At 50.8% G+C, this 25,496-nt stretch overlaps 11 protein-coding genes across 11 annotated transcripts; 7 read left to right on the forward strand and 4 right to left on the reverse strand.

Moving 5' to 3' along the window:
- Window positions 1-156: 156 nt before the first annotated feature.
- M436DRAFT_74308 (phenylalanine-tRNA synthetase) lies at window positions 157-1,862 on the forward strand (the record flags this gene model as incomplete). Its single annotated transcript, XM_013570174.1, has 2 exons — window positions 157-271; window positions 469-1,862. The coding sequence occupies 2 exons, from the start codon at window positions 157-159 to the stop codon at window positions 1,860-1,862; spliced, it is 1,509 nt and encodes a 502-aa protein (XP_013425628.1).
- A 460-nt stretch (window positions 1,863-2,322) lies between these two features.
- On the reverse strand, window positions 2,323-2,872 carry M436DRAFT_83507 (uncharacterized protein; the record flags this gene model as incomplete). The annotated part of the gene is made up of 2 exons (XM_013570175.1): window positions 2,323-2,753; window positions 2,812-2,872. 2 exons carry the CDS (start codon window positions 2,870-2,872, stop codon window positions 2,323-2,325), a joined length of 492 nt encoding a protein of 163 aa, XP_013425629.1.
- A 686-nt stretch (window positions 2,873-3,558) lies between these two features.
- M436DRAFT_83508 (arginine-tRNA-protein transferase 1) lies at window positions 3,559-5,433 on the forward strand (the record flags this gene model as incomplete). The annotated part of the gene is made up of 6 exons (XM_013570176.1): window positions 3,559-3,592; window positions 3,948-4,023; window positions 4,151-4,213; window positions 4,265-4,387; window positions 4,444-5,254; window positions 5,305-5,433. The coding sequence occupies 6 exons, from the start codon at window positions 3,559-3,561 to the stop codon at window positions 5,431-5,433; spliced, it is 1,236 nt and encodes a 411-aa protein (XP_013425630.1).
- Window positions 5,434-5,604: 171 nt separating this feature from the next.
- On the forward strand, window positions 5,605-6,891 carry M436DRAFT_83509 (uncharacterized protein; the record flags this gene model as incomplete). Its single annotated transcript, XM_013570177.1, has 2 exons — window positions 5,605-5,838; window positions 6,610-6,891. 2 exons carry the CDS (start codon window positions 5,605-5,607, stop codon window positions 6,889-6,891), a joined length of 516 nt encoding a protein of 171 aa, XP_013425631.1.
- Window positions 6,892-7,914: 1,023 nt separating this feature from the next.
- Window positions 7,915-9,550, forward strand: M436DRAFT_83510 (homocitrate synthase; the record flags this gene model as incomplete). Its single annotated transcript, XM_013570178.1, has 4 exons — window positions 7,915-7,972; window positions 8,030-8,475; window positions 8,533-9,114; window positions 9,173-9,550. 4 exons carry the CDS (start codon window positions 7,915-7,917, stop codon window positions 9,548-9,550), a joined length of 1,464 nt encoding a protein of 487 aa, XP_013425632.1.
- A 507-nt stretch (window positions 9,551-10,057) lies between these two features.
- M436DRAFT_65378 (WD40 repeat-like protein) lies at window positions 10,058-12,307 on the reverse strand (the record flags this gene model as incomplete). The annotated part of the gene is made up of 3 exons (XM_013570104.1): window positions 10,058-10,331; window positions 10,386-11,472; window positions 11,539-12,307. The coding sequence occupies 3 exons, from the start codon at window positions 12,305-12,307 to the stop codon at window positions 10,058-10,060; spliced, it is 2,130 nt and encodes a 709-aa protein (XP_013425558.1).
- Window positions 12,308-13,070: 763 nt separating this feature from the next.
- M436DRAFT_65379 (protein prenylyltransferase) lies at window positions 13,071-14,319 on the forward strand (the record flags this gene model as incomplete). The annotated part of the gene is made up of 3 exons (XM_013570105.1): window positions 13,071-13,076; window positions 13,130-13,216; window positions 13,288-14,319. 3 exons carry the CDS (start codon window positions 13,071-13,073, stop codon window positions 14,317-14,319), a joined length of 1,125 nt encoding a protein of 374 aa, XP_013425559.1.
- A 58-nt stretch (window positions 14,320-14,377) lies between these two features.
- M436DRAFT_74314 (family 51 glycoside hydrolase) lies at window positions 14,378-16,066 on the reverse strand (the record flags this gene model as incomplete). Its single annotated transcript, XM_013570179.1, has 4 exons — window positions 14,378-15,382; window positions 15,438-15,654; window positions 15,704-15,898; window positions 15,960-16,066. The coding sequence occupies 4 exons, from the start codon at window positions 16,064-16,066 to the stop codon at window positions 14,378-14,380; spliced, it is 1,524 nt and encodes a 507-aa protein (XP_013425633.1).
- A 1,266-nt stretch (window positions 16,067-17,332) lies between these two features.
- Window positions 17,333-18,978, forward strand: M436DRAFT_65381 (general substrate transporter; the record flags this gene model as incomplete). The annotated part of the gene is made up of 3 exons (XM_013570106.1): window positions 17,333-17,673; window positions 17,724-17,976; window positions 18,028-18,978. The coding sequence occupies 3 exons, from the start codon at window positions 17,333-17,335 to the stop codon at window positions 18,976-18,978; spliced, it is 1,545 nt and encodes a 514-aa protein (XP_013425560.1).
- A 630-nt stretch (window positions 18,979-19,608) lies between these two features.
- Window positions 19,609-21,416, reverse strand: M436DRAFT_50862 (amino acid transporter; the record flags this gene model as incomplete). The annotated part of the gene is made up of 3 exons (XM_013569957.1): window positions 19,609-20,475; window positions 20,534-21,198; window positions 21,248-21,416. The coding sequence occupies 3 exons, from the start codon at window positions 21,414-21,416 to the stop codon at window positions 19,609-19,611; spliced, it is 1,701 nt and encodes a 566-aa protein (XP_013425411.1).
- Window positions 21,417-23,073: 1,657 nt separating this feature from the next.
- M436DRAFT_65383 (uncharacterized protein) lies at window positions 23,074-24,515 on the forward strand (the record flags this gene model as incomplete). Its single annotated transcript, XM_013570107.1, has 2 exons — window positions 23,074-23,339; window positions 23,429-24,515. The coding sequence occupies 2 exons, from the start codon at window positions 23,074-23,076 to the stop codon at window positions 24,513-24,515; spliced, it is 1,353 nt and encodes a 450-aa protein (XP_013425561.1).
- Window positions 24,516-25,496: the final 981 nt, after the last annotated feature.

Here is a 25,496-nt window from a genome sequence, read left to right on the forward strand (position 1 = left end):
GAAATCCATAGAAATGTATCATAAAGCAATGTACAGAGGAGCACCCTGACATTTTGTGCACTGACCACAGAAGCTTTCTTCCAGCCTCGGTTTCAAGATCGAGCATCGCATACTACGAGGTCGGCAATTGGAAGTTACAACATCTTTCCAGAAGGGATGTTGAACACTGTATTCCTCCGCACGTCTGCCCCGGCATGTGGCAGATGTTTGAAAATCTCCGGTAACGTGTCAATTGCATCATTGACAGCTACGCGACGACACAATAGCTCAGGTCAGTCAATTACATCTCTCATGGTCATGAATAGACACGCACATTAAAGACGGGATTCAGACAAGTCCATAGACTATGGCTGTGGTGTAGTTGAAATCTTCTCGAGGAGGTGCGATCTCAATAGTCAATATAAACAAACAATCCTACATCAAGACACACTACGCACAGTATCGTACATTCTCGCTGACGACAAGCAGACTCTAAACCAAACGCATTGACGATACACGGCAAAGTCTACCCATCAGACTCCTGGACAAATGTTCCGAGTACCATTTTGGAAAATGTATCACGAAAGCTGCACCAGCAGGACAACCACCCGATTTCAATCACAAGAAAATTGATTGAGTCTCGCTTCCCAGGCTACGAACACCACAACGAGTTTTCTCCTGTTGTAACCGTGGGCCAGAATTTCGACTCCCTGGGCTTCCCACTAGACCACCCCGGACGTAGTCGAACAGACACCTACTACATCAACAAGGATACCGTGCTACGGACACATACATCTGCCCATCAAGCTGACGTCTTCCGCGCCAACACAAGCAATGGCTTCACCATCTCAGCAGATGTCTACCGTAGAGATGCTATCGATCGCTCACATTATCCTGTCTTTCACCAGATGGAAGGCGCCATGACATGGGACCGCAATGCTTTACCTAAGGGTAAAACTCTCGCGCAGCAGATTTGGGAAGATGTGGAAAGGCTGCCCAAGCCTGATATTGTTGTTGAAGACCCAAACCCTACCACTCACCCTGAACGCAATCCTCTGCAAGAACCTCACACTCAGGAAGAAGCTGAAGCTGTCGCTGCACATCTGAAGCGCTCTCTGGAGAACGTCGTTGTTGAAATCTTCTCAAAAGCCAAGGAGGCAGCAGCTGCATCCGCCATTGATGAAGGCCGCAACCAAGCTCAATCGCAAGAACCATTGAAAGTCCGCTGGATCGAGGCGTACTTTCCTTTCACTTCGCCCTCATGGGAGCTTGAAATCTTCTGGCAAGGTGACTGGCTCGAAGTTCTCGGCTGTGGTGTCATCTCTCAACCACTCCTTGACAATGCTGACGCACCATCAAGAGTCGGCTGGGCGTTCGGTATCGGTCTTGAGAGGATTGCCATGCTGCTCTATGAAATCCCCGACATCCGTCTGTTCTGGAGCAAAGACACTCGCTTTTTGTCTCAATTTGACGAAAAGAAGATTCGTCGTTTCGTGCCCTTCTCAAAGTACCCCGCTGCACCCCGCGATGTTGCTTTCTGGCTACCCAAGAGCGTTGCTCAAGATGCTGTTGTTACTGCCACCGCCTCGAACACTTCTTCATCGCCTTCTCCTGCCGGTGGTCTCGCTTCAGAGGCAGTTGCACCTGCTCTGGAGTTCCACGAGAACGACATTATGGAGATTGTGCGCAGTGCCGCTGGAGACTCTGTGGAAGATGTCACTCTAATTGACGAGTTCACTCACCCAAAGACTGGCCGTAGAAGTCTGTGCTACAGAATCAACTACCGCAGTCTTGAGAGTACATTGACCAAGGAGCAAGCCAATGACATGCATGAGAAGATTCGACAAGAGCTGGTAAGCAAGTTCGGCGTCGAATTGAGATAAAGCGGTGGGCCATCCTCAAAGGAACATGTGCCGTGTCGGAAAGGTCGCGGAATATCTTGTAAATTAGTTGTATCACATATATGGTTTGAAAGTCATCGTAATGCTTGTGCAATCAGGAGTGATCAAGACAGAACTCGCTTCTGGGAAGCGAGGCTAGGGGTGTATCTTTTGATCCCTTTTTATTTCCGCATTACAATTGGTAGATCTAGCGAGTAAGATGCGCAAGAAATGAAGCCGAAACAGTGTTGTCTCAGAGGCGAACTATTTGTTCCATCTGCAGTCGACAATTCCCTTTGTCGACGTATATCGATTACTTTCTGTGTTCTTCAGAAGTTCAAACTTGACAAAGGGCATGCCACGACGTGCGCCCCTGTCTCTCTTTTGTGCTCGACCGCAACGTCTGGAGCTTCGAGGCTTAGGCGGGCATAGAGTTGTGTTTGTGGACGTATAAAGACGGCGGTCAGAGCTGCTTGTCGATGCTGCTTCTGTTGAGAGCTTCCGACAGCTCAGGCCTGTCCTTCAACAGGCCAATGGCCTCCTGGTAGCCCATCCACCTTCTCTTACGCTTGTGCTTTTCCGGCCACTCCTCCTTGACCTCGTCGACGGTAGCCTCGAAGAAATGGTATGCGGCTTTGGGAGCCTTTTCGGTGAGTTGATCAGGTTTCCTCTTTTCAGGGATCTTGCCCAGGTCGGTGTGGATTTTGCAGACGGCACCGGCTTCTTCCCAGGCCTCGCGGCAGGCGGCTTCTTCGACCGTCTCGTCGACTTCCCAACCGCCTTTGGGGAGGACCCAGCCGCCGCGGCGCATTGATTGGATGAGGAGGACAGATTTGCGGTCGTTGGAGAGGGGTACGATGCCGGCGACAAGGCGTTCTCCTTGTGATCCGTATCCTTTGGGGAATTGGTCAGTACGAGATGGGTGGTTGGTGAAGGCTGCGACCAGACTCACTCTGGTTCTCTCTTCCAGTGCGAGCCTCCATAGGGCGGTCGACACTCAGATCTTGAGTCATCTTGACAGTTGAAAGTCCTCTACGGATGTCGAGCAGATTCACTAGTCGAGATGGTCTGTCGGCGGTCGTTGTGTAGGGCTCACGTGTCCAGCCAGATAAAGTCTATGGCAATTCAACAAAGGCTGAGTCGACTCGGAAGTGAATGTGTGGATGTAGGCTTGGTTGTGAGAGGTAGGATCTGAGGGTCAGACCCGTTCGCGACGGGTGACTGCTATGGGATTGAGGAAATCATGCAAGTAGCTGGTGTTGTGTAGACAATTACAGGAGCTGGGGCTGTCTGTGAATTCGGGGATTTGGCCGCCGGCCGCGACGAGGCACGCAATCTAGGCCCAAGGCCCCTCCTACATCTACACTCTCAACGCAATTCTCTCACTTTCTCGATCTTGTATCGAGTAGCTTTGCGCGTGTAGTTGTGTATTCAATCAATATATCATGAGCTGCAATCATCCGAGACCTATATGCAGTGCTGCTGTTCGAGCTGCGTCTCACATGTTCCATCGTCACCCAGAATTCCAGACACTCCACGTATCGCTACACTTCCCTATTACCTATTTTCTCAATATAAATACTTGAACCACACCTCTACTCCTGCGTCCACCTTCCTCAGATCCGCCTTGGATTACATATTACTGTCACGCGTCTCCTCCTTTGTCGACCTCGATTAGCCACCGACGCTGGAAGTCACCATGCCCGCACCCGCGACCCTTCTTACACCAATAGGTAGGTCAACAGAGACATCCAATGAAAAGAGCCTATCTAGACATGTGCTTTGCCAGCTTCTGAGAGTCTGGCCATGCAGCATGTAGGCTCCACCTGTGTCAATAATATTGGGCTGACATGTAAAAACCCCCAGGATATCAGCCAGGTAACGCCTCTCAAGCCTGACAGCCTTACAATCTCATGTACGAGAGTTAACATTTGTGCGAATCAGGCGATTGTGGCTACTGCAAAGGCGATGATTCAAGTCAGAGAACCCCCAAATCGCGTGCGTATCGATTACTTGATGGACTGCCCCTTGTCCATCATTCTTCGTCGCCTTCTAGATTGTCACATGAACATGTTCTGACTGCTGCAGGTGGCTCGTACTACGTGATCACAAAGTCTTTGAGTGCCAAAGTATACCAGGACTTGATTGACCGAGGCTGGAGACGGTAAGCATTTCTCTACGGCAACGACATTAGGAGTTGCCACTTGAGCAAAACGAAACTTGCCAGCCATCTTGCTTGCTGGCTATACTATTCATCCGAGAGTAGAGTACATCGGCTGACGATTGTATAGATCTGGTAACCTCATCTACAAGCCGGATGTATATCGATCATGCTGCCCTCATTACACCATCAGGTGGGTGGTCCATCATCGTCTCCAGCCGAATGTCACTGATGAACCCCCTAGGCTGCCTGCAAAGTCGCTTGCCGCAAACACCAACCAACGAAAAGCTCTAAATAGCTGGAACAAGTTAGTGCTTGGAGAGGAGTACATCAAGGAGACCACCAAGCGTTTCCCCAAGACCAAGGAGTAAGCTTGACATGCCTCTATGCCTAGCTTTTCATAAGCTGAACTTCAATCTCCAGAGAGAAAGCTCGTCAGAGAAATGGCTTCGACTTGCTGCACACAGTCCACGAAGCAGAAATCGACCAACTGAAGCCTGTTGCACCAGCTCATCGCTTCGAGGTCACTCTAGAGCCCGACACTTGTACCGAAGAGAAGTTCCAGCTCTACAAAGACTACCAGATCCATGTGCATCACGACGAGCCCGAAGAAGTCTCAAAGAAAGGTTTCGAGCGTTTCCTCTGCAAATCTCCGATAGCTCGGGAGACAGTAAAGAAAGATGGCAAAGAACAACGTCTGGGATCATATCACCAATGCTATCGACTCGACGGCCGACTTATCGCCATTGGAGTTCTTGACCTCTTGCCACATGCAGTCAGTGGAGTCTACTTCATTTACCATCAAGACTTCGAAAAGTGGAGTTTCGGCAAACTCAGCGCGATGAGAGAAGCAGCGCTTGCACTTGAGGGCGGCTACGAGTTCTACTACATGGGCTACTATATCCACAGCTGCGTCAAGATGCGCTACAAGGGCGACTACAAACCACAATATGTGCTGGATCCCGAGACTTACGAATGGAATCCGTTAGAGGGAGAAGTGCGCGAGTTGATGGCGCAGCAGAAATACGTTTCGTTGTCACGCGAGCGTAGTCACAAGAAGGGCGAAGAAGGCATTCCTTATCTGCTAGATACTCCGGTGGAAGTGGCTGCCAATCCTGAGGATCTCTTCCAATGGAATATGCCTGGAATGATGAGTGCTGCAGATGTTGAGGCACAAGTGGACCTCGACAAGATGCGCATCCATATCAGTAAAGGAATGACGGTACATACAGAAGTAGGTCATTCTCGTCCAGACAGCACATGCAAAATGCTGATACAATTCAGGACCTTGTGGCATGGGAAAGTGGCGATATCGAAGATGCGAACTCAATCAAAGGAGTCGTTGGCAGATATGCAGCAATGGTCGGCCCTGAAGTCGCCAAGGTAGCTATCCTAGATTTCTCTGGACACTAAACATTAGGAAGTCGCCTTCGTCTCGGATTCATACGCTCTTTCCCACTTCAGAAACATGTACATAAAACAACACAGCATCAACCAACATCTCCGTCTCCCCATCAACACCACATTCATACCTGATATTCATCACAACGTCCATTTCAACATTCCACTCATACCGACTCGAAAATGTCCAGCCACGATTCCAGCTCTCTACAGATCGCGGACAGCAACGGTTTCGGCAGCATGTCAGTCCAATCCAACGGAGTCCATCAGCAAGACACTCCCCATGAAGCCCTCCAGCAACAGTCTCAGCAGCAAGAAGCCAAGCAACAAGAAGTTCAATACGAAGACGTAGTTCCCGATACCACCTCCAGTTCCGTTTACGAACTCGAGCCAACACTGATTCGCATCATCAACGGAGTGCATTAGCAAGGCCTTACCAACAACGAAATGTACGGTCAGGGCTTCTGGAACGGCTACGATGAAGGTTTCAAGGCCGGCGCGGATGAGATATCCAATACGTCCTGCACGGAGGATCAGACACCCGATACGTCCAGTACCGAAGATTAGACATCCAATGCGTCCAGCACCGAGCGCCTGCAAACACAATTTGGTATTTCGCCTCGTCGTCGCCACAGTATCCATACTTCAAGTGCTCACAATCAAAACTTCGATTACTTGACGTATTCGCCTAAGACAGACGAGGTAGAGGACGCACCGGCCCAGGAGAGCGAACAGGAGCCCCAAGTGCAGGAGAGTTCGGTGCTAGATGAAACACCCGAGAGTGATTCGGTAGCAAAACTGCGAGAGAGTTTCGAGGAATTGGTGGCCGAAATACAAGAAGGAAACCAGAGGTTGTGGGATGATCTTGGGAACATGGGCAACTGAGATACGAACACTCTCTTGAGGAGTCTGGGAAGTTCTGTTTAGCACTGTCTTTTGAAACACGTCATTCTTTCTCGCATTTTCTTGCTTGTATGCATTGAATCTGAATGTGAGTAAAAGCCTGTTGCAGTGCAACTATCAGATGCAACGCTACTGTCGAGAGACCACGGTGTGGACGGAGGGGAGCTCTACGAGAAGGTAGTCTTGCCAAGAAAATGTAGCCTACGTGCGTCCAAGCCAGAAATCATGCATCGGAGCACTCGCCAGCTCTGATTATTGATATCAGACACCGCTACCAACATGTAGACCAAGCCCGTCGTGCGCACTCTTGCCGGAGAACTCACTGTCGAGCCCCGTCACAATCTTAATGCACCAGTACCCAGATCTGGCAGAGATGACCCCGAGATGGAAGAGCCACCTCGTCTTTCTGTCCAACGTAACAAGAGGAAAAAAGCTAGAACCCAGCCCGCGTTGAAGGCTCAGCACTATGTCGTCCATGAAAAGGGAGTGTTGGATCATATCGTCAAGTTTGTTGCGACCTCTGGCATCACAAACACCCCAAAGGGACGGCAAGGACAATACTCCTGACGGATATCAAGCTAGATAACGAAGGGGTCATCGCACGGCTCATGGACGGTAGCTGTGTCCAGGACACACTCCTGTAGCTGTTGACTGCTGTCACATGTCCCATGAGATTCAATGGTTCCAGGATCCCTCGGATTCTTTCTCTTGATTCTCCTCTCGTGGTTACGCTTCACCTAGAATGACTCACGAGTCCACGAGTTGACTCAGCTTTCAAGGAAGGCTACAGACATTGATTGATTATGCTCGTGAGTCATGATCACGTATGTGAGCACACGGGAGAATTTGAGGCTTGGAGTCTCGATCAAGGGACCAAAGGAGATCAACACAGCACACGCGAGCATCGCGCGTGTGGGGTAGCGGAGATAAGAAAAGCACCGGCCGGGAGAAAGATCCAAAATCTGTCTTGCAAGGCACTTTGTCTTGTCTCGAAGGTCGATTGATAGCGGCGGAGCTGAAGAGGCCGAATCTCAACGAGTTGGAAGCGTTTTATAACGAGAGTGACAAAGTCCAAGAGGCCGATGGCCGGGCAACAAGGGCTGGGGAGATGAATTTCTGGTCGAGCGATGTCTGGGCCGACGGTATTCTCCGTCGGAGTGACGCCGCTCAACATGTCCGAACAAAAAAGAAGTCGAGAAAGCGCTGATCAACAGAATTCGGCCAATTCTAGGAGATAAACGAGCAGAGAGGCGACAGGTAGTGAGGTAGATATAGGAGTAAAGCAGTTCAGTGTCTACAGAGTCTGTCAATACAGGTAGGTGATGTCAAAAGATTATCATTCAATGCTTTGATGTTCTCCAGGTGAACATTGGAGTTGCTGACCATTGCTGTAATAAATAGAGGCCGACACCGGAGCAGATGCTCGTCATTGGGGCCCCACTCGAATTTTTGAGGCCCAGCGTGCGCTTGGACTTTGCTCTGTGGCCGGTGACTCAAGCGGAGCAGCTCTAAAACCTCTCGTCGGCTTTCAGTTGCACTTATTTTCCTTCCTTTCATCATACCCTTTCCACCACAACTATCTATACCAAAATGTGTCCTACAGTCGACGACGGCGCTCCCGCCACCAACGGTGCTCAAGCCAATGGCTGTAAGTACTTGCAACATGCTTTCAAACACAAAACCTTCACTAATCGAGTGCACCAAGCCCACGACGGCTTCACCAAGTTCGAGAGCGATTTCGAGAAGAAGGGCAAGACACACCAAGTCAACAAGAACCCCTACCAACCCGTAGGCGACTTCCTGTCCAACGTGTCAAACTTCAAGATCATCGAGTCGACGCTGCGTGAGGGCGAGCAGTTTGCCAATGCCTACTTTGACACCGAGACCAAGATCAAGATCGCCAAGGCTCTGGATGAGTTTGGTGTCGACTGCATCGAGCTCACCTCGCCGTGTGCCTCTGAGCAGTCGCGTCTTGACTGCGAGGCCATCTGCAAGCTGGGTCTCAAGGCCAAGATCTTGACCCACGTTCGCTGCCACATGGACGATGTCAAGGTTGCTGTTGAGACCGGTGTTGACGGTGTCGATGTCGTTATCGGCACCAGCTCTTTCCTGAGAGAGCACTCGCACGGCAAGGACATGACCTACATCAAGGTACGTTTGCATCTTGTAATGCATTTCTCCATCTCCAGCCGCTGATCCACTCTGCAGAACGCTGCCATCGAGGTCATCCAGTTCGTCAAGTCCAAGGGTCTCGAAATCAGATTCTCGTCCGAGGACTCTTTCAGATCCGACCTGGTCGACCTTCTCTCGCTCTACGCTGCCGTCGACAAGGTCGGTGTCAACAGAGTCGGTATCGCCGACACCGTCGGCTGTGCCTCGCCCCGCCAGGTCTACGACTTGGTCAGAACCCTGCGCGGCGTCGTCAGCTGCGACATCGAGTGCCACTTCCACAACGACTCTGGCTGTGCCATTGCAAACGCATACTGTGCCCTCGAGGCCGGCGCCACTCACATCGACACCTCGGTCATCGGTATCGGTGAGCGCAACGGCATCACTCCTCTGGGTGGTCTGATGGCCCGCATGATTGTTGCCGACCGCGATTACGTCAAGGGCAAGTACGACCTGCACAAGCTCAAGGCCATCGAGGATCTCGTCGCCGACTCGGTCGAGATCAACATTCCCTTCAACAACTACATTACCGGTTTCTCCGCCTTCACCCACAAGGCCGGTATCCACGCCAAGGCCATCCTCGCCAACCCCTCCACCTACGAGATCATTGATCCCGCCGATGTATGTTTCCCCTCTTCCCTCTTTTCTCGCTGGATCTCAGTACTGACAAACCTCACAGTTCGGCATGAAGCGCTACGTCCACTTCGCCTCCCGCCTGACCGGCTGGAACGCAATCAAATCCCGCGTCGAGCAACTCTCCCTCACAATGACAGACGCCCAAGTCAAGCTCTGCACAGCCAAGATCAAGGCCCTCGCCGACGTCCGCCCCATCGCCATCGACGACGCAGACTCCATCATCCGTACCTTCTACTCCAACCTGCACAAGGAGACCGAAGACCCCTTGCTCCCCAACATGACCGAAGAGGAAAAGAAGAAGTTTGAGCAGAAGCAGAGGGAGCTGAACGGTGTGGCTGAGAAGAGAGAGCTCGAGGATCAGGTCGATGCTGAGGCTGAGGTCCCTCAGGCCAAGAAGACCAAGACTGAGGCTGGTGCATAGATGTGCTGATGCTCTCTCTGATCTGGTTGCTTCTACTCGTTACTGCTTCCTTCCACCATTCTCTTTGGATTCTGACCTCAGTTGGACAAAAAGACAAAAAGGCGTTTTATGCTTGCGTTTTTTCCCCCTTACATGTTATCACGAAGATCATGGGTCATTACAAATGGGGAGTTTATATTTGCTTGTTTTCTTTTCGATTATATCACGCACCCAGCTTTGTACTTTTTACATCTTCCGTTTTTTTTTCTCTCTTTGCTTGCATCTAGATTATCTGCACCCCTACTATAAGCCTGTGTACACAGCGGAGAGGGACTGAATGTGAAAAGAATGATTTGCAACGAAATGTTACCTTTCGAGAGATCAAGCAGAAAAGAATAAGCTTAGGATTCATTGATGTGCGGCTGTCTTCTAGGAGTGAAAGTGACTAATGCAAGAAACAATAACAATCAAACACCCAATTCTTCCTGCCCGAGCACCCATCACAAGTCTTTCTCCCGGCAAAAGAGCTCAACGAATCACCGAAGCACCCTCCTTCTCAATCCCATGCAGCGACTCCAGTATGTCACTGCCACCAAGACAGCCATTGATGCCCATGTTGGTCCCCATTGGCGTCACCAACCCATTGCGATAAGATGTCGGCTCCTCGCTCCAGACCTCGTGGAACTTGATGCTCGAGTCGCTGGAAGCAACAACCAGGCAACCTTCTGCGCGTGTTCGTCTTGCATACCAAGGTGTACCTTCTCTTGCCGATGATCTGCCAGAATCTTCACCAGGCGTGGAACTGTCGGGACCACCAGGAAATCCAATAGCCCAGAGAGCACGCTCTTCACCATACTAAGGGATGCGGACAATACACTCACATGCCGGCCATGAGAAGACGGCCACGCGGATAGGGTGATCCGGTTGGGTGAACCCGAAAGTAGCAGCGATCTCACGCCGAGTCTTGCTCCAGACCAAGCTCGTGACCTGTGATGAACAATCGATGGTTGCAAGCTTCGCTCCAGATACAGTGTGATAGAAATGAATGCAACGGTCATTGCTACCACCACCAGCAGCTAGCAGAGACGGTTGCCATGGACAGAAAGCCAAGGCCTTGACTGCCGCGTTCAATGTGTAGTGGTGACTCTGTCGACCTGGCAAGATCCAAAGTGCTTCCTCTTGATTCGACGGTGGGTAATAGGTAAAATCATCCCTCACCATGACCGTGTGATGTACCGTTGCGTTCTCAGGTTGCAGAATTCGTCGTGTCTCGAAAACATTGAGCGCATTGTCGTTACCGCCCGAAGCGAAGAATCGGCCGTCGGAACTCCAGGCCAGCCCGCAGATCTGCTGCGTGTGGAGGTCTAGACGTGCTAGAACGGTCATGTTGCCAGGCCATGCGAAGAGGTCCATGTTGAGCTCGTCTGGCCATTCTACCGAGTACAAGTAAGTTTGGCCAGCTTCATTACCGACAAGCATATACTCAACCTGCACTCTGACTGGAAGACTTTGAGTAGATGCTCTACGGAAAGTGCGAGGACTGAAACAAACACAAGAGACCGGAGAGCGGTGGGTGTGGTTGAACCTTGGGCTCGCCTCTGAAGGGGACCAAAGCGTTATGCATCCATTAGATCGTCCAACAGCAAGAATGGACCTTTCACCTTGTGTGGATGAGAATGAAAGCGATGTAACGTGTCCAGAAAAGGGTTGACCCAAGAACTCAGGACTCTCAACTCCTCGGACCTCAGACCATGTGTAGACTTGCGCTCCAAGGCCGACAGCGAGACATTTTGCTGTGTCCGAGTACGCCAGAAGGGAACAGTAATAGTCATCACGAAGTGCTGGTGCATCGAGTACTGTGTGGAGCATCAGCATCAACCGAGAGCCAACATGAAATGGACTTATCTGAAGGGGATGACCGGAACGACTTTCTTTGACTTGTGCTGTATACTTTGCACTGTATAGAGTGTTAGTCTGTTTAGATTAGCACCAAATCGTAAGTGACTCACATGGAGGAGAGCCAGGTTTTGTCCACTCGTTGTTTCGCCAGACAGTCGGACTGAAGCTTCCAGCGGCATTGGCTTCAGGTGAACTCACTGGAGTAAGCAGACCAGAGCCTTGATCCAAGACCCTGTTGGCTGGATCAAGTCCCATGGCAGTACTCAGACGCTGTCCGTGGATGTGCAAAAATTCGGAGTCATCATGTACACGGTTGGCAAAATCAGATCTGAACATAGGTGCATTGGTGCCGCTCGTGATATGACCACCCCGTCCGTTACTCACACTTCGAACGCCGTCACTTGGGCTAACAGACGATGAGCCTCCGACATTCCACACAGCACCTTGACTGATGTCGCGAGGGTTGTCAGGCGTGACAAGACCAAGAGGGTTGACACGACTGCTCATGAACAGTCTCGGAGTCCTGGAGGTTTGGTGTCTGACTAGAGATCTCGAACGTCTCGAGCCTCGGCCAGTCCTTGTGCTGGACCCGAAAGCATCATGGGCATGGCATTGTCGACGGCTCCACCTGTCGTGAACAGTCAGGTCTTGAGGAGGGCTGGACAGCATGAACCTCTCTCGAGATTGTACGTTGGGGTTTCTGTCGAAGACGAAGCGATCAGGTGTTCTCGATGGTCTGGGTCTCTGATTGGCATGATTCCTGAGTGTGGATGGACGACGAACAGGCAGGCCGGGCGGTGTTGATATGGCTAGATCCTCAGCGTATTCAATACCTTCCATAGGCTCCGGCTCAGTGACTGTCACGGGATCTGACTCCATATGGTCGCTTGTGTTAGACACGTCGGCATGGCGATCGTCTATGTCCATGTCATCGTTGCAGCCATCCAGATTGAAAGCATCGAGGAGGCGGCAGACTGTTGACACAGGAGGTGGCTTGACAGGGGTTGGAGAAATGGGATAGACCCATGACTGGCAAGAGGACGACTGGTTCGAACGACGGACGTCTGACAACGAGCGTGGAGCAGGCTTCGAGACGCGCTAAGTCTTGAAAGATGGCTGAGTATCGGGTCGATCATTTTCACTAGACGCAGAGCTCTGCTTGGAGTGCATCGTGTGACTTGGAGGAGGGACGGCAAGCTTCAGTCAAGGAGAGAAAGGAGGTGGAGAGCATTCAACGAAGATTGAAGCCGTGGTGATTGAGGACAGGCTCAGAATGAATACTGCGGTGCGAGGTTGAGCTCGCACGTCGCTTCGAAGAATGCTTGATGGGTTGGGAAGGGATATGGAAATGCTTTGATTTTTGACTGGATCTACGATGCAAGGAAAAGCGGAAGGATAGGTTCTTGAAGAAGGTGCGAACAGGATAGCGTGCTTTCAGGGTCAAAGAGAAGGGACCGACTTGAACGTCTCGGTCTGATTCGAAGAAGCGACGGCGTTGGGTGCGCTGCTTTTTGGTAGGGAGTTTGTTGTTTGAAAGTCGAAGGCGCTGTCTCCAGCTCTGCGCATCCGACTGCGGCATGACACGAGCTAGACTTTATTGCCAAACAGAGCTCCCAACAAACAGACACAGACTATTCGAATCATGAGCGTGAGTTGGCGAGGGACAAAGATGCTGGCTGGCCAAAGTTGACCTGTCTACAGCACGGCGTGCCCCGCGTCGCCGTCAGCGACAAGACGGACGCCGCTCGCAGAAAGGAGCTCAAGCAGATTGGCGCATACCAAGCCCTGGTTGACAGTGAACAAGCAAAGGCATGTCCTTCCAAGCATTCAGCCATACCTGGAGCTAAGAACATGTCCAGATCAAAGCCCAAGAGTACACATCCGAGACGCTCGGCCTGACGTCTGCCCTGCTCACCCAAAACCCCGAATACTATACCGTCTGGAACCACCGCCGACTCGTCCTTCAACATGTCTTTGCCAAAGAAGTCAACTCTCCGCCAGCTGAAGACGCCGAGTCGAAGCCCGCGCCCGGCCTGAATCCAGCTCAACATGAGATCACCCTGTTGATCCGTGAAGACCTGGCTTTCCTACTGCCCCTGCTCAAGCAATTCCCCAAGTGCTACTGGGTCTGGAACCACCGCGCATGGCTCTTGCAGCAGGCCTCGAAATACCTTCCCGTCACATCAGCAAAGAAGTTATGGCAACAAGAGATGGCCTTGGTCACAAAGATGCTTACCTACGACTCGCGCAATTTCCACGGTTGGAGCTACCGTAGGGAGGTCGTCAAGTCCATCCAAGACCTCTCGGCCCAAGAGCTCCAAGACAAGAGTCAAGACGAACAACAGAGGGAATCTGAACCGTCTATGACCGAGTCCGAATTTGCATACACTACCAAGATGATCAAGACAAATCTGTCAAACTTCTCTGCCTGGCACAACAGACTACAGCTCATACCCAAACTCTTGAAGGAGAGAAACGCCGACTTTGCTGCTCGTAAGAAGCTTCTCGACGACGAGTTTGAACTCATCATCACTGCTCTCTACACAGACCCCTATGATCAAAGTCTGTGGTTCTACCATAACTACCTCATGACGAACCTGTCACTCAAAACATCCTCAGACCTCAGGATAGTCCCTAACTTGACAAATCAGCATCGCATCGAGTATTACGACACACAGCTTGATCTACTGAAGGATATGCTAGAAGACACCAAGGACTGCAAGTGGATCTACCTAGCTTTGGTGACATACACTCCTGAATATCTCGAGATTGATGCGGGCAACAAGAAGGTTACCACTCTCGAGTTGACAGAATGGCTAGATCAACTAGAGCAACTAGATCCTTTGCGCAAAGGCAGATGGCTAGATTTGAGAAAGTCGCTGAATCTATAATGCCTCCAAATAACGATCAACAATCTATATACACAAAGTTTCTTTGATCGCAACTTTTTCAAGCCTTCCATCTGAGCATAGTGACCGAGTGTTTGGGGAAAGTGAACTCGCCCTTGCCGTCCCACTTGGTCTCCTTGATGACAACCTCCTCCTCATTGCCGTTTGTGTTGGCAACCATAGGATTGTCGCCAGTGACAGTGTAAACAGTGATTGCGTCACTGCTGACACCCTCGAGCTTGGTAGAAAAGTCTTTGCTGTCCGACACGTTGACCACAGCCATGCTGACAATACCTTCTTCGTTGATGGTAGCCGAGACATCCAACCAGGGAGTCTCGATGGTGCCTCTGATCCACTTGGGCTCAGTCTCGCCCTCGTACTCGCCACAGCGCACATTGACTGCCACGGTCCAGCCGCGCATGTACTTTGAGAACAACAGCAGAGGCCACCATGTCGTCTGCTTGAGAATACCATCCTTGGTGGTCATGAGTGGTGAAATGACATTGACGCTCTGAGCAATGTTTGCCATGCCAATGTACTTGGCTTGACGGATGAAGACGTTCAACCACACACCAACAGCAAGTGCGTCTGACAAAGTGTACTTCTCCTCTGCGCCAATGTCACCGGGAGCACGTACGGGGTCCCAGACGTTCCACTCGTCAAAGCAGATGGTGGGTGCTGGTACTGTATATGGCACCTTGTTTTCAATACGGACGAGATCGATCAAGCCTCCAGTAATTTCGATGGCGCGCTCAGCACTGCGAGGCGCTGTTACGTTCTTCAAGTGGTCGTTTGAAGCTGTGTAGATGTGGATGCTGTGCATGTCGATGAGTGAGGCGGTCGTGCTGCCGCCTAGAGTGTGAGTGTCCCATTTCACGCACTCCTTCAGCACATAGGTGTCCCATGAGCTGTAGCCGGTCTCACCGCACAGAATAAGCACGACGCTGGGGTCTAGCAACTTCATGGCCTTGGCCCATTGGTAGGCCTTGTCTGCGTATGCCTCCTTGGTCATTTGGCCGACCTGCCATGGTCCCCACATCTCGTTTCCGAGAGCCCAGTACTTGACCTTATTGAATCTTAGCTCTCGATATTTCTCAGTTCTCAAATAGAATTCGACTTACATTGTAAGGCTTATCACGGCCATTCTTACGTCTCAGGTTAGCGTAGTAAGTGTTCTTGTCAGAGTTGCAGTACTCCAACCAGCCCAAAGCCTCGTCCAGCGTGCCGGTGCCAAAGTTGAGAGCAAGGTATGGTTCGGTGCCAACAACCTCGCACCACTTCAGGAACTCATCGGTACCAAACTGATTGCTTTCCTCACCGAGCCAGGCAAGTTCCGGTCTGGATAAATATCAGCATCGGTCGACATGTCTGATGAAGAGGAACTCACCTCACGGGTCTCTGGTCTCTGGGACCAACACCATCGAGCCAGTGGTAAGTAGCTACAAAGTTACCGCCAGGATATCTGACAACAGGACAGTTGAGATCCTTGAATGCCTCAATCACATCTTTGCGGAAACCATCCTCATCTGATAGGGGGTTGCCAGGATCGTAGATACCGCCATAGATGCAGCGGCCCATGTGTCTTTTGATATGTCAGTCACAAGCCTCTCGCGATGGATGATGATATAGACACAGCAACATACTCGGTGAAACCTCCATAAACATTGTCGTTGATCTTTGCAATCTTGTTAAGGTGGTTGACCGAGACCACGGGGGTCTCTGAATCCGGGATCTTGGTAAAAGTGGCCATGTTGATTGAGGTGATCGCAATATGTCTTCCACACTCGATCCTTTTACAAAAACAAAGCAGCCAAAGCGGTACAGAGAAAAGATACCTACCCAGTACCAGGAAACTTTGGATCCTAAATCGTTGTTTCCATCTACCACATGATCACAGCTCGGTGGAGGACACCAAAGCTGGTCCACAGTTTCATCTTAGGGTTTCGGTATCATTGCATTCAGGCGTGTAGCGAAAAGGCCCGAGTCGCGACAAGAACCTCGAGGTTCAGCCATCGTGAGCCCTCGAGGTGGACTTCGCCAATAGAGTTGCTCCTTTACTCGTAATTATCCGTGAGGGCGGGCACGCCGCGGTTGAAGGTCTGCTGATCGACATGTATTCAAACGGTAGCGACTATCAGATGTTCAGCACGTTTGCCAAGGCGCGAGATCCTTCATGGCTCCTTCTCAAGATGAGATGCACAACTTGGCAGGAACGAGGTGCCGAAAGAGACCGGAAGATTTGATTCTCGCTCGGTAGATGTGGATGATGTGCACAGCTGGTCCAAGAACAGGTCTGACAGCCAACATATCAGCCTTTCAGAAAGTCGATGTGATGGTTAGGGTTACGAGCTTGGCCGAAGGTTTCTCCGAACGCCTCTACCGACTCCATGTTTTCTCCTCCACTCTCCATGCGCCCTACCCCACATCAACCGTCGTCCCCGTCCTCCCACTACAATGAAGTATGTCACCCGTATTGCTCGAGAAATGCACAATAGCTTCCCAAGATAGGAGAGCGCCAGCGAGAGTCGTGGTGACTCTGAGCTCTCTGAGCTCTCTGTGGACATCTCTACCTTCCCGAGGTGACTTTGCATCTGCATAGCATCAATATCGCTAGTGCACGATTGTGGGAGCGATATGAGTGTGACAAACTTTGACTCCCCGGAATCAATGTATCCCCCGAGCACTTCACCGATCGACTTTGTCGCAAAACTCTAGGTTCAAACAGGCGACCACAACCGAGAAAGGAATCTCTATGGCCCACCGGGGAGGCGTCTTCGTGATCTTGCCAGCGCCACCCACGAGACCTACCCGCTGTATCGAGCGAGCTGATGGTATGTGAGTATTTGCTGCGCATGCGGCATCAATATCTGCCGTCAAGCAGGATCGCGTCCGGTAGGACGGAATGGTACCCTACTTTGATGATCGTCGTCCTTGTATTTATATCTGATCATGTAACCCCCCATGGGCACTTGTGTCTTCTGATCATCCCTCTTCTCCACTACACTATTCACTCAGCATGGCGCTTCCACCCAAGTGGTATCAATTCTTAGTCTCAGTCTTTGCCTCCTTGGGCTCTGTACTCTATGGTTATGATCTTGGTGTCATCGCCGGAGCTATTGGCTCCAAGTCCTTCAAATACCAATTCGACCCTGATGCCAACGAGACCGGTGCAGTGGTCTCCGTGTTTACTGGCGGTGCATTCTTTGGAGCTTTTTTCGCCGGCCCATGTGGTGACAAACTTGGAAGAAAGATGACCATCTTGATCGGTGCCCTCGTCTTCATTGTCGGTGGTGCTCTTCAGACTGCTGCTCAGAACCTACATTACCTTTATGCCGGTCGAGCCATTGCTGGTCTTGGGTCAGTCTCATCGAGTATGGGTTTTGCGTTCAATGCTAACTTGTGGATAGTGTTGGTATGCTGGTCATGATCATTCCCTTGTACCAAGCCGAACTGGCTCACCCGAGTATCCGTGGTCGCGTAACATCTCTGCAGCAATTCATGTTGGGCATCGGTGCTTTCATCGCTTCTTGGGCCGCGTTTGGATGCTACACCTCTTACGGAGACCGCGACAGCCGACAGTGGCGTATTCCGCTTGGAGTCCAGATGCTGCCAGCTGTGCTCCTCGCTGCTCTGATTTTGTTCTTCCCCGAGTCACCTAGAGTACGTTCTCGGCCATAATGGGATGTGGTGATTTGACTAACACAAAAACAGTGGCTCATGTCAAATGGACAAACCGAGAAGGGTCTCCAGACTCTCGCCAAGCTGCACTCCCATGGTAACACCCAAGACGCCTGGGTCGTCGCCGAATTTGAATCTATTCAGGATGCCGTCACCTACGAGAAAGAGCACGAAGCAAAGTCATACGCGGAGCTCTTCACCAACAAGTCATCCTTCCGTCGTCTTTTCATCGCTGTCGCTCTTCAGGCTTCCGTCCAGATGACCGGTGTTTCCGTCATCCAATACTACTCGGTCGAGATCTTTGCTCAGATTGGTATCTCTGGAGACGACACCCTCAAGTACCAGGCTATCTCTTCCTTGATTGCTCTTTTGGCTCAATTCCTCTGCTTGATGTTCATCGACAAGTTCGGTCGTCGTTGGCCTCTTATTCTCGGTAACATTGGCAATGCTCTCTGCTTTATTGTTGCAACCGTCCTGCTCGCCAAGTTCCCCCCTAACGCTGAGGACCCCTCAAAGTCGAACAAGGGCGCCGGATGGGGCTTCATCGTGGTTGGCTGTTGGTTGTACAACTTCACCTTCTCGTCCACCTGTGGACCTCTTTCGTGGATCATCCCCGCCGAGATCTTCGATACCAGAACCCGTTCAAAGGGTGTCTCCATCGCTACCATGGTCTCGTTCGCCTTCAACACCATGATTGGCCAGACCACTTCCGTTGCCATTGATGCTATTGGCTGGAGATGGTACATTGTCTTCATCGTCTGCAACTTCACCAACGCCCTCTTCTTCTGGGCCATTCTTCCCGAGACTGCCGGCCGTCCTCTCGAGGAGATGAACTACCTCTTCACCAATGCACCTCTGTTCGTTCCTGGTACCGCTGCTGGCAGCCGCAAGGGCTTTGCGACGGGAGAATTAGAGGCCAGGGTCGAGGAGGTTGAGAGAAAGGGCTCGATTACCATTCACCAGGAGGAGACTCAGAGGATTTGAGAAGACTTTAGTCTCTGGGCGTTTGATGGATATGCGATCATCTTGAACTAGATAATTTATGTACGCACGTATGGATGAGATATGAGACGATTTATTGCATGACTTTGCGTTGTTTGTTGATTGAAGGGTGATATCTGCTTTCGATCATGTATACATATTACACAGACTTCTGTGGAGGTGACACAATCGTTTGTGAGTCCGCGGAAGGAAAGAGCGTCTGGCATGCAATTTTCTTCTTGACCGCAACAACGTGATCACCTCCCCATGTACAAAGGGTTGTAACGCGCATAGCTATAACAATGCACAATGTTCTCGAGAACTGGACCGCACCCATCGAGATGCGGTACTCTCTGGGCTCTCTTTGGATGTATCACTAATCTGGTTATCATTGTACCTTTCTATAACAAGCATGGGGCTTTAGACCTTTGTGAGATGAGCGTTAGTATCACAAAAGCTAGCATATGGGAGAGACAGCACTCTAGCAGTTTGGAAAAAGAGGCAGTCAAGATAGAGATATAACTATCACTCTCACACCACTAGCGCATTGACCATCGTAACCTATGAGATAAGAAATCGTAAACTTTGAAAAAATCATCCTCATCCCTTTGAAGCGAATCCGAAGCGTTTCATCTAGAACAGCCAAGACAGGAAAGTCTTGTAGAACCAACTTCCATCACGCTTACGATCCTTCTCATGCTCAACAGCCTTCCAGTATTCCTCATCACGATCAAAGACATCCTTGCCAGTGAACAGATCAGCCTCATGGGGCTTGATACCCTTGGTCTTCTTGATGAACTTGAATCCAAAGAGCAAGATCAGATACAGAGGAATACCAAGGTATCCAGTGATGAAGTTCTTGTAGTCAAAGTTGCCATAGCTCTTATCGTGGGTGAACGCGGCAAAGTTCTTGGTCAGGGCAATCAAACAGCACCAGAAGAGGGAGAAGTAGGAGCCCCAGATGCCGAGGGGTGCGGCGTAGGGGAGTTGCTTGGGGGTTACGCCTTGGGCCTTGCAGGCGCGGCGGAAGTAGATGTGGGTGACGAGGATGGAGATCCAAGTCAGCAGACCGAAAATAGTGGTCAGGTTGACGAAGTAGCCGAAGACTTCCTTGCTGCTGGATGAGACGTTCATGTATGCCAACAGACAGAACAGAGCAGAGGAACCGAGGGCGTAGTAAGGAACACCACGCTTGTCAGTCTTGGCCAGGATCTTGGGTGCTTGGCCACGGAGAGCAAGACCGTGGAGGGTACGACTGGCAATGTAGAGATCGGAGTTGCAGGCGCTGAAGACGAAGATCAGAATGCAAGCATTCAGGAATCCAGGAAGACCCTTGATGCCAGCAAGCTGGATGGCAACAACGAAAGGCGACGCAGCAGCAGAGTTGGATTGCTTGGTAGCGAAAGCGAGATTGGGGCTGTTGTAAGGGACGATCATGCCGACTAGAAGGACCGAAAGGATGTAGAAGAAGACAATACGGAAGAAGGTCAATCTGATAGCCTAAAGTACAGGTATGGTTAGCAGTGCGATCGTAGTATGCAGAATCTGTATCACTTACTCTAGGAATGGTCTTGCGAGGGTTCTCGGCTTCACCGACTGTAACACCAACCAATTCTGTTCCAAGGTAGGCGAAGACAGCGGTAACCATGGAACTCCACAAACCGAAGAAGCGGCCGGCGTCGCCCGTACCCTTGTATTCTTTGAAAGCTCCGGGGTTCTTCCAGTATCTGAAGCCCTTCCTGTCGCCATCTGGGCCACCTCCGAGCGCGAGAACGAGAGACAGGATGATCATGCCACAAACGACCAAGACCTTGATTGAAGAGAGCCAGAATTCGAATTCTCCGAAGAAGCGGATACCCAGATAATTGATAGCGATAATGGCAATGAGGAAGATTGTGATCCAGACACCCGGATTTACTTTGTCCGCGTCGACCCAATATGATATGACCAACGCCGCAGCCGTCAATTGATTCGGCGTGACGATGATGTATTTGAACCAATAAGTCCAACCCAGAGCAAAGCCAAGTGCAGGGTCACAGAAACGAGTAGCGAAGGGACTGAACCCACCAGCAACGGGAATCCAAGCAGCCATTTCACCGACGGCAGCCATGACAATCCAGACGAGAAGACCGACGAAACTGTATGCGATCAAGATGGAACCGGGGCCAGCCTGAGCGAGGGCTTTGCCGGTTCCAATGATAAGTCCAGTACCAAGTGCACCACCTATGGCTGGTCAGCATTTGCTAATTCCCTGGAGCTTGGTTCGACTTACCAATAGCAATCATAGAAACTTGTCGAGAGTGGAGACCACGCTGGAGCTGCTCTCCAGGGAGCTCATTGGAAGTTCCCTCCTTGATGGCAGCAATGTCCTGGGCTTCATAGTCGTAAGAGGCAGTCTTTGCGATCTCAGGATCGGCTGTTCCCTTTTCGTGGGAAGTCATGATGAAGGAAGTTATACCACGAGGTCAAGATGTGGGGGACTGTGGGGAGAATCTGGAGAAGGACATGCGATCAGTCCTGGGGATCTTTAAAGGAAAACTTCTCTCGGAGAGATGAGGGGGTGTTACGTACAGAGAAAGGTGAAAAAGAGGTTGCCCAGCAATTCGTCAACGTGGGTACCGTGACACTGGCCAAAAGGAGCAATCTCAAACTAATGAGATAACTCTAGTGCGTCGAAGGATGAGAGCAGTGGTGGAAGAGAGAAGAACGTGGGAATGCAGCAATGTTATGAAAGAAGACATGTTCGTTGATATCGCTGCCCAGAACGCCATGACCTTAATACCTACTGTGATGTTTTCTTCTTATCGGCCAAGCAAGAGGTCACCCGGTGGACTATTGGGCATGTTCCTTTTCCACAACCCGAGGTGTTATCACATTGTCACTCGTAATGGTATGCCAAGAATGTCCGGAGCGAGCCCTCAGCCAAAGCAGCGCGACTTGCCACACTGTCGTGCGCCCTACACCGACTCCGCCCGGCTGAGAATTTCGCACGGCTGAGATAATGTCACATTGGAGTGTGACCATTTGCTTGCTTGAGTGCTTATCAGCGCGAACGAACCGACACTCTGGGCGATGTGCACCGGCGGTCTTGGTAACTTGGCAAAAGACGAAATGGGTGAGCAATTAGCCGATCATAAGATAGAGGATTTCGCCATGCTCTTGGTGAACAGGTCGGGAGGCAAAACAAGACTCGAGAGAAGACTGCCAGAGACTGCAGCGTTGTCAAGAGATGTCGTTGCTTGTCTCAGGCTGCTTACTAGGAGAATTGCATCAGAGGAGACCGTCAAGATAGAGAATGCCAACCAATGTTGTCTTGAAGGTAATCTGAAGGCGACTGTTGGTAACAAGCCATGCCAAGGCGAATACTCACGGTCCAATCTGCGGTCAGAAGCTCGTCCTCCACGTTTTTACTCCGCACCCTCGCGTCTGTCATTACCTAACAAGCGCGCGTGCCCGAGTGACCTTTGCTGATTCACATTGGAAGACACAGACTTCTCAAGCAGATTCGACGAACTGCGGTCCAGCTATCGTTTCCTTTTTCGACAGGCAGCGCAACATCCTCGATTCAATATCACAGAATTTTACCTTGAATGACATTCCACATCCGACTGTCATTTGTATGAGAAATCTCGGAGGTATTCACTGGAACGGAGAAAGAAAACAAGAGATGCTGGATCATCAGCAGAAGTCATTGGCTATCATATGCCTCGATATGCAGACACACTTGCTCGTTCGTGGCTCGTGAATGCTTCATGACCTTGCTTGCATGCCAACGGAGCTGGATATTGTCACACGATGGCTTTTCCAGCAGGTCGACCGGATTCGGGTTGTTATACCGTCCAAATCAACACAAGGTGGGTCTCTGTCTCCTGTTTTGCACATGTAAGTATCCTTCGATGAGGACCTGGACCCGATCGAACATCTACAACGCCGGATAAGATCAAGGTTAGTCACGAGAGTCACAACATCATGCTGTGTATGTTACTACGAGGTCAGCGCTGGTCCGGTAATGGGAATGGAAGTTGAGCTGCCCTGGCGTTCACGTTCGGAGCTGTACACTGTGGTCGACCATCATCAAAGCCAAGCCACGTGGCAGCCATGCGCGTACCGCTGCCACGAGTATCGCACGACACTTGTGTCAGTGAGCGCGTAGAATTTTTGAGTCACAGAACAGCAGATTCGTTTGCGCATCGTCGTCTTCGTCTGTTTCTCTCCACTGTCACCCATCGCCGTTCGCACCACATCCACAACTCGAGCCTACCCGATCTCAAACATCCCAACAAACTACGTCGAACCAAAACAGAACTCATATCATCACATATCGTCTTACTGCGCCATCGAACAAGTTTCGCTTGTCGGGAGCTGTGTGTGCCTAGCCACCTCCAACTGTCCATCAAGCAAGTACCATACCAGGGGATTGATGATAGGAGATGGCGCCGACTAGACTTATCAGTTGCGTGTCTGGTGTCAAAAGGCCTCTGTCGTCAGACTCAGACTCTCCAGTAACCAAAAGGGTCAAGAAAGAATCCTTTTGGGGTACGTCGAAACAACACGGGAGTGCAACTGACCATCGTGTCTGCGTTGGCTGTGATTCCACAACACGGCCAGATCCAGAGTTTTGCGACCCACCAACCAATCACCTTACGCTTCGGAGTTCTCGCAATGGACTAGAGGACACGGGCGAGGAACTGGATGTCAAGTATGAACTTTCGTTTCTGGATGCGCAGTACGAAGCCAGGCTCGCCGGAAAGAACGCGGAACAGAGCAAAGAAGACCAGGAGCTCCATCGACACAATACGTCTAATCAAACGTATCTCAACAACACGACGTCGCCATCGCCACTGCTGACATCTGCCGCATTCAACACATCGCCGGCCCGGGTCCCCACATCACCTCGTTACTCACCATTGCCTACACAACGAAAGCAGTCACTACTCTGCTTCCATGCATCGCCTACGCGGTACGAAGCATCCCCACCGCCATCAAGTCCTTCGCCATCAAGACCATCACCGTCGAATCTACCATTACCTTCCAACCACACTTTCGAATCAGCATACGAACAGTTCGACCGCCGCAACATCTTAAGACTGCCACCATCACCACCACGCTTGGGGCCATTGTCGTCGCCCTGCATCTCATCACCAGCACCAATGTTCTTCCCACAACTAAGCCCACGCAACGACACTCTAAGAGCGTCGCATACACAAGAGGTTCGAGATATTCTACGAGGCAACGAGCTCGGCGATCTCACCAACATCGTGCCGGCTCCTAACGACGACGTTTTCAACAACACGTCGTCACTAAGGATCCAGCCGTCTCGACTGACCAAGAGAAAACACGATACGTATCTTCCGTTCCACGTGAAGAATCCCGCCAAGGGTGTGGTTTCGAAGTGGATCGTCGTAGCTTTGGAAGAGCACAAGGAGCTGATTGGATATCCCTGTGAGGATTTCAAATTCCGCACCGAAGATGACAGTGTCCTTGGTTCTTGGGATAGGTATGGCAATATCAGAGATTTGGAACGTAACATTGTACATTGAGTGGAGTTCTTATGAGAGAAGGATGTAAGGGTATTGGTACAGTATAAGTGCGGTCTTTGTCAGTGATGTTTCCGAGGTATGTCTCCAAGGATGTTGTGAGGCCCTATAGCTGGGGTACACAACCGAATGATGAGAGTAAGTTGGACAGATGGGTATGAAGGAATATTGGTAGACAGACTGCACGAATGGAGATCGAACATCACCCACTGCGCTCGAGATAACCCTGATCAACATAAAACTTGCGATGCGTGTGCCTTGTCTTCTAGAGCAAGAATCTTCCAATTCAACCCTACAAATTGCTACTCAATCACAGCAGGATGGCGCAAAAAAAGCAACCACAGGTCTGGTGGTAGGATGTTTTGCTTACCTCTCGTTGTCGTTGTTGACTCTTCCCCTCTTCCCAGTGCCCTTCACTTCTCCTCCAGCCTCAGAAGTTTGACTCGACCCTCTACATTTCTCAAGGGCACCTGCATCTGAGACCTGAATGTTATTGCTGCAAAGGTAAAGCGATGATGAGCAGATTCGAACCCCTGAAGGGTCTTGTTGATGGTTGGTGGTTGTTGGATTGATAGATGTGTAGTGACTACCGAATTGGGTTAGCTGGCTTTGTAGGAGGTGATGGATGACCACCAGACCAGATGTGATTTGTGTGAGAGAGTGGCAGAGTCGTGCGATCATAGAGGTTGAGATGGAAGTGAGGGAAGGAGATTGGGGTACACGCCTCTGTCATTGGTCATGACTGAGTTATCTGCCCGATAGTGCACTTGTGCTTCTGACATGCTCTCTTCTCGTATGCCTCCTTTCAATGCGTGTAGCCATTGAGATGCATGATTCGCGAGCCCAACGACTGTGTGTGTACTTCTCTACCCGGTGGGGACGATCACACATTATTCCACCACTTGAGCATAGTCGCTAGAGTTGAACAGCAGTCACAAACCTTAGCATACGAGAAGGTTTGAGACTTTTGTCCGTATCAACTAC

Source organism: Aureobasidium namibiae (genome assembly GCF_000721765.1).
Source record: "Aureobasidium namibiae CBS 147.97 unplaced genomic scaffold scaffold_13, whole genome shotgun sequence".
NCBI classification, from domain to species: domain Eukaryota; kingdom Fungi; phylum Ascomycota; class Dothideomycetes; order Dothideales; family Saccotheciaceae; genus Aureobasidium; species Aureobasidium namibiae.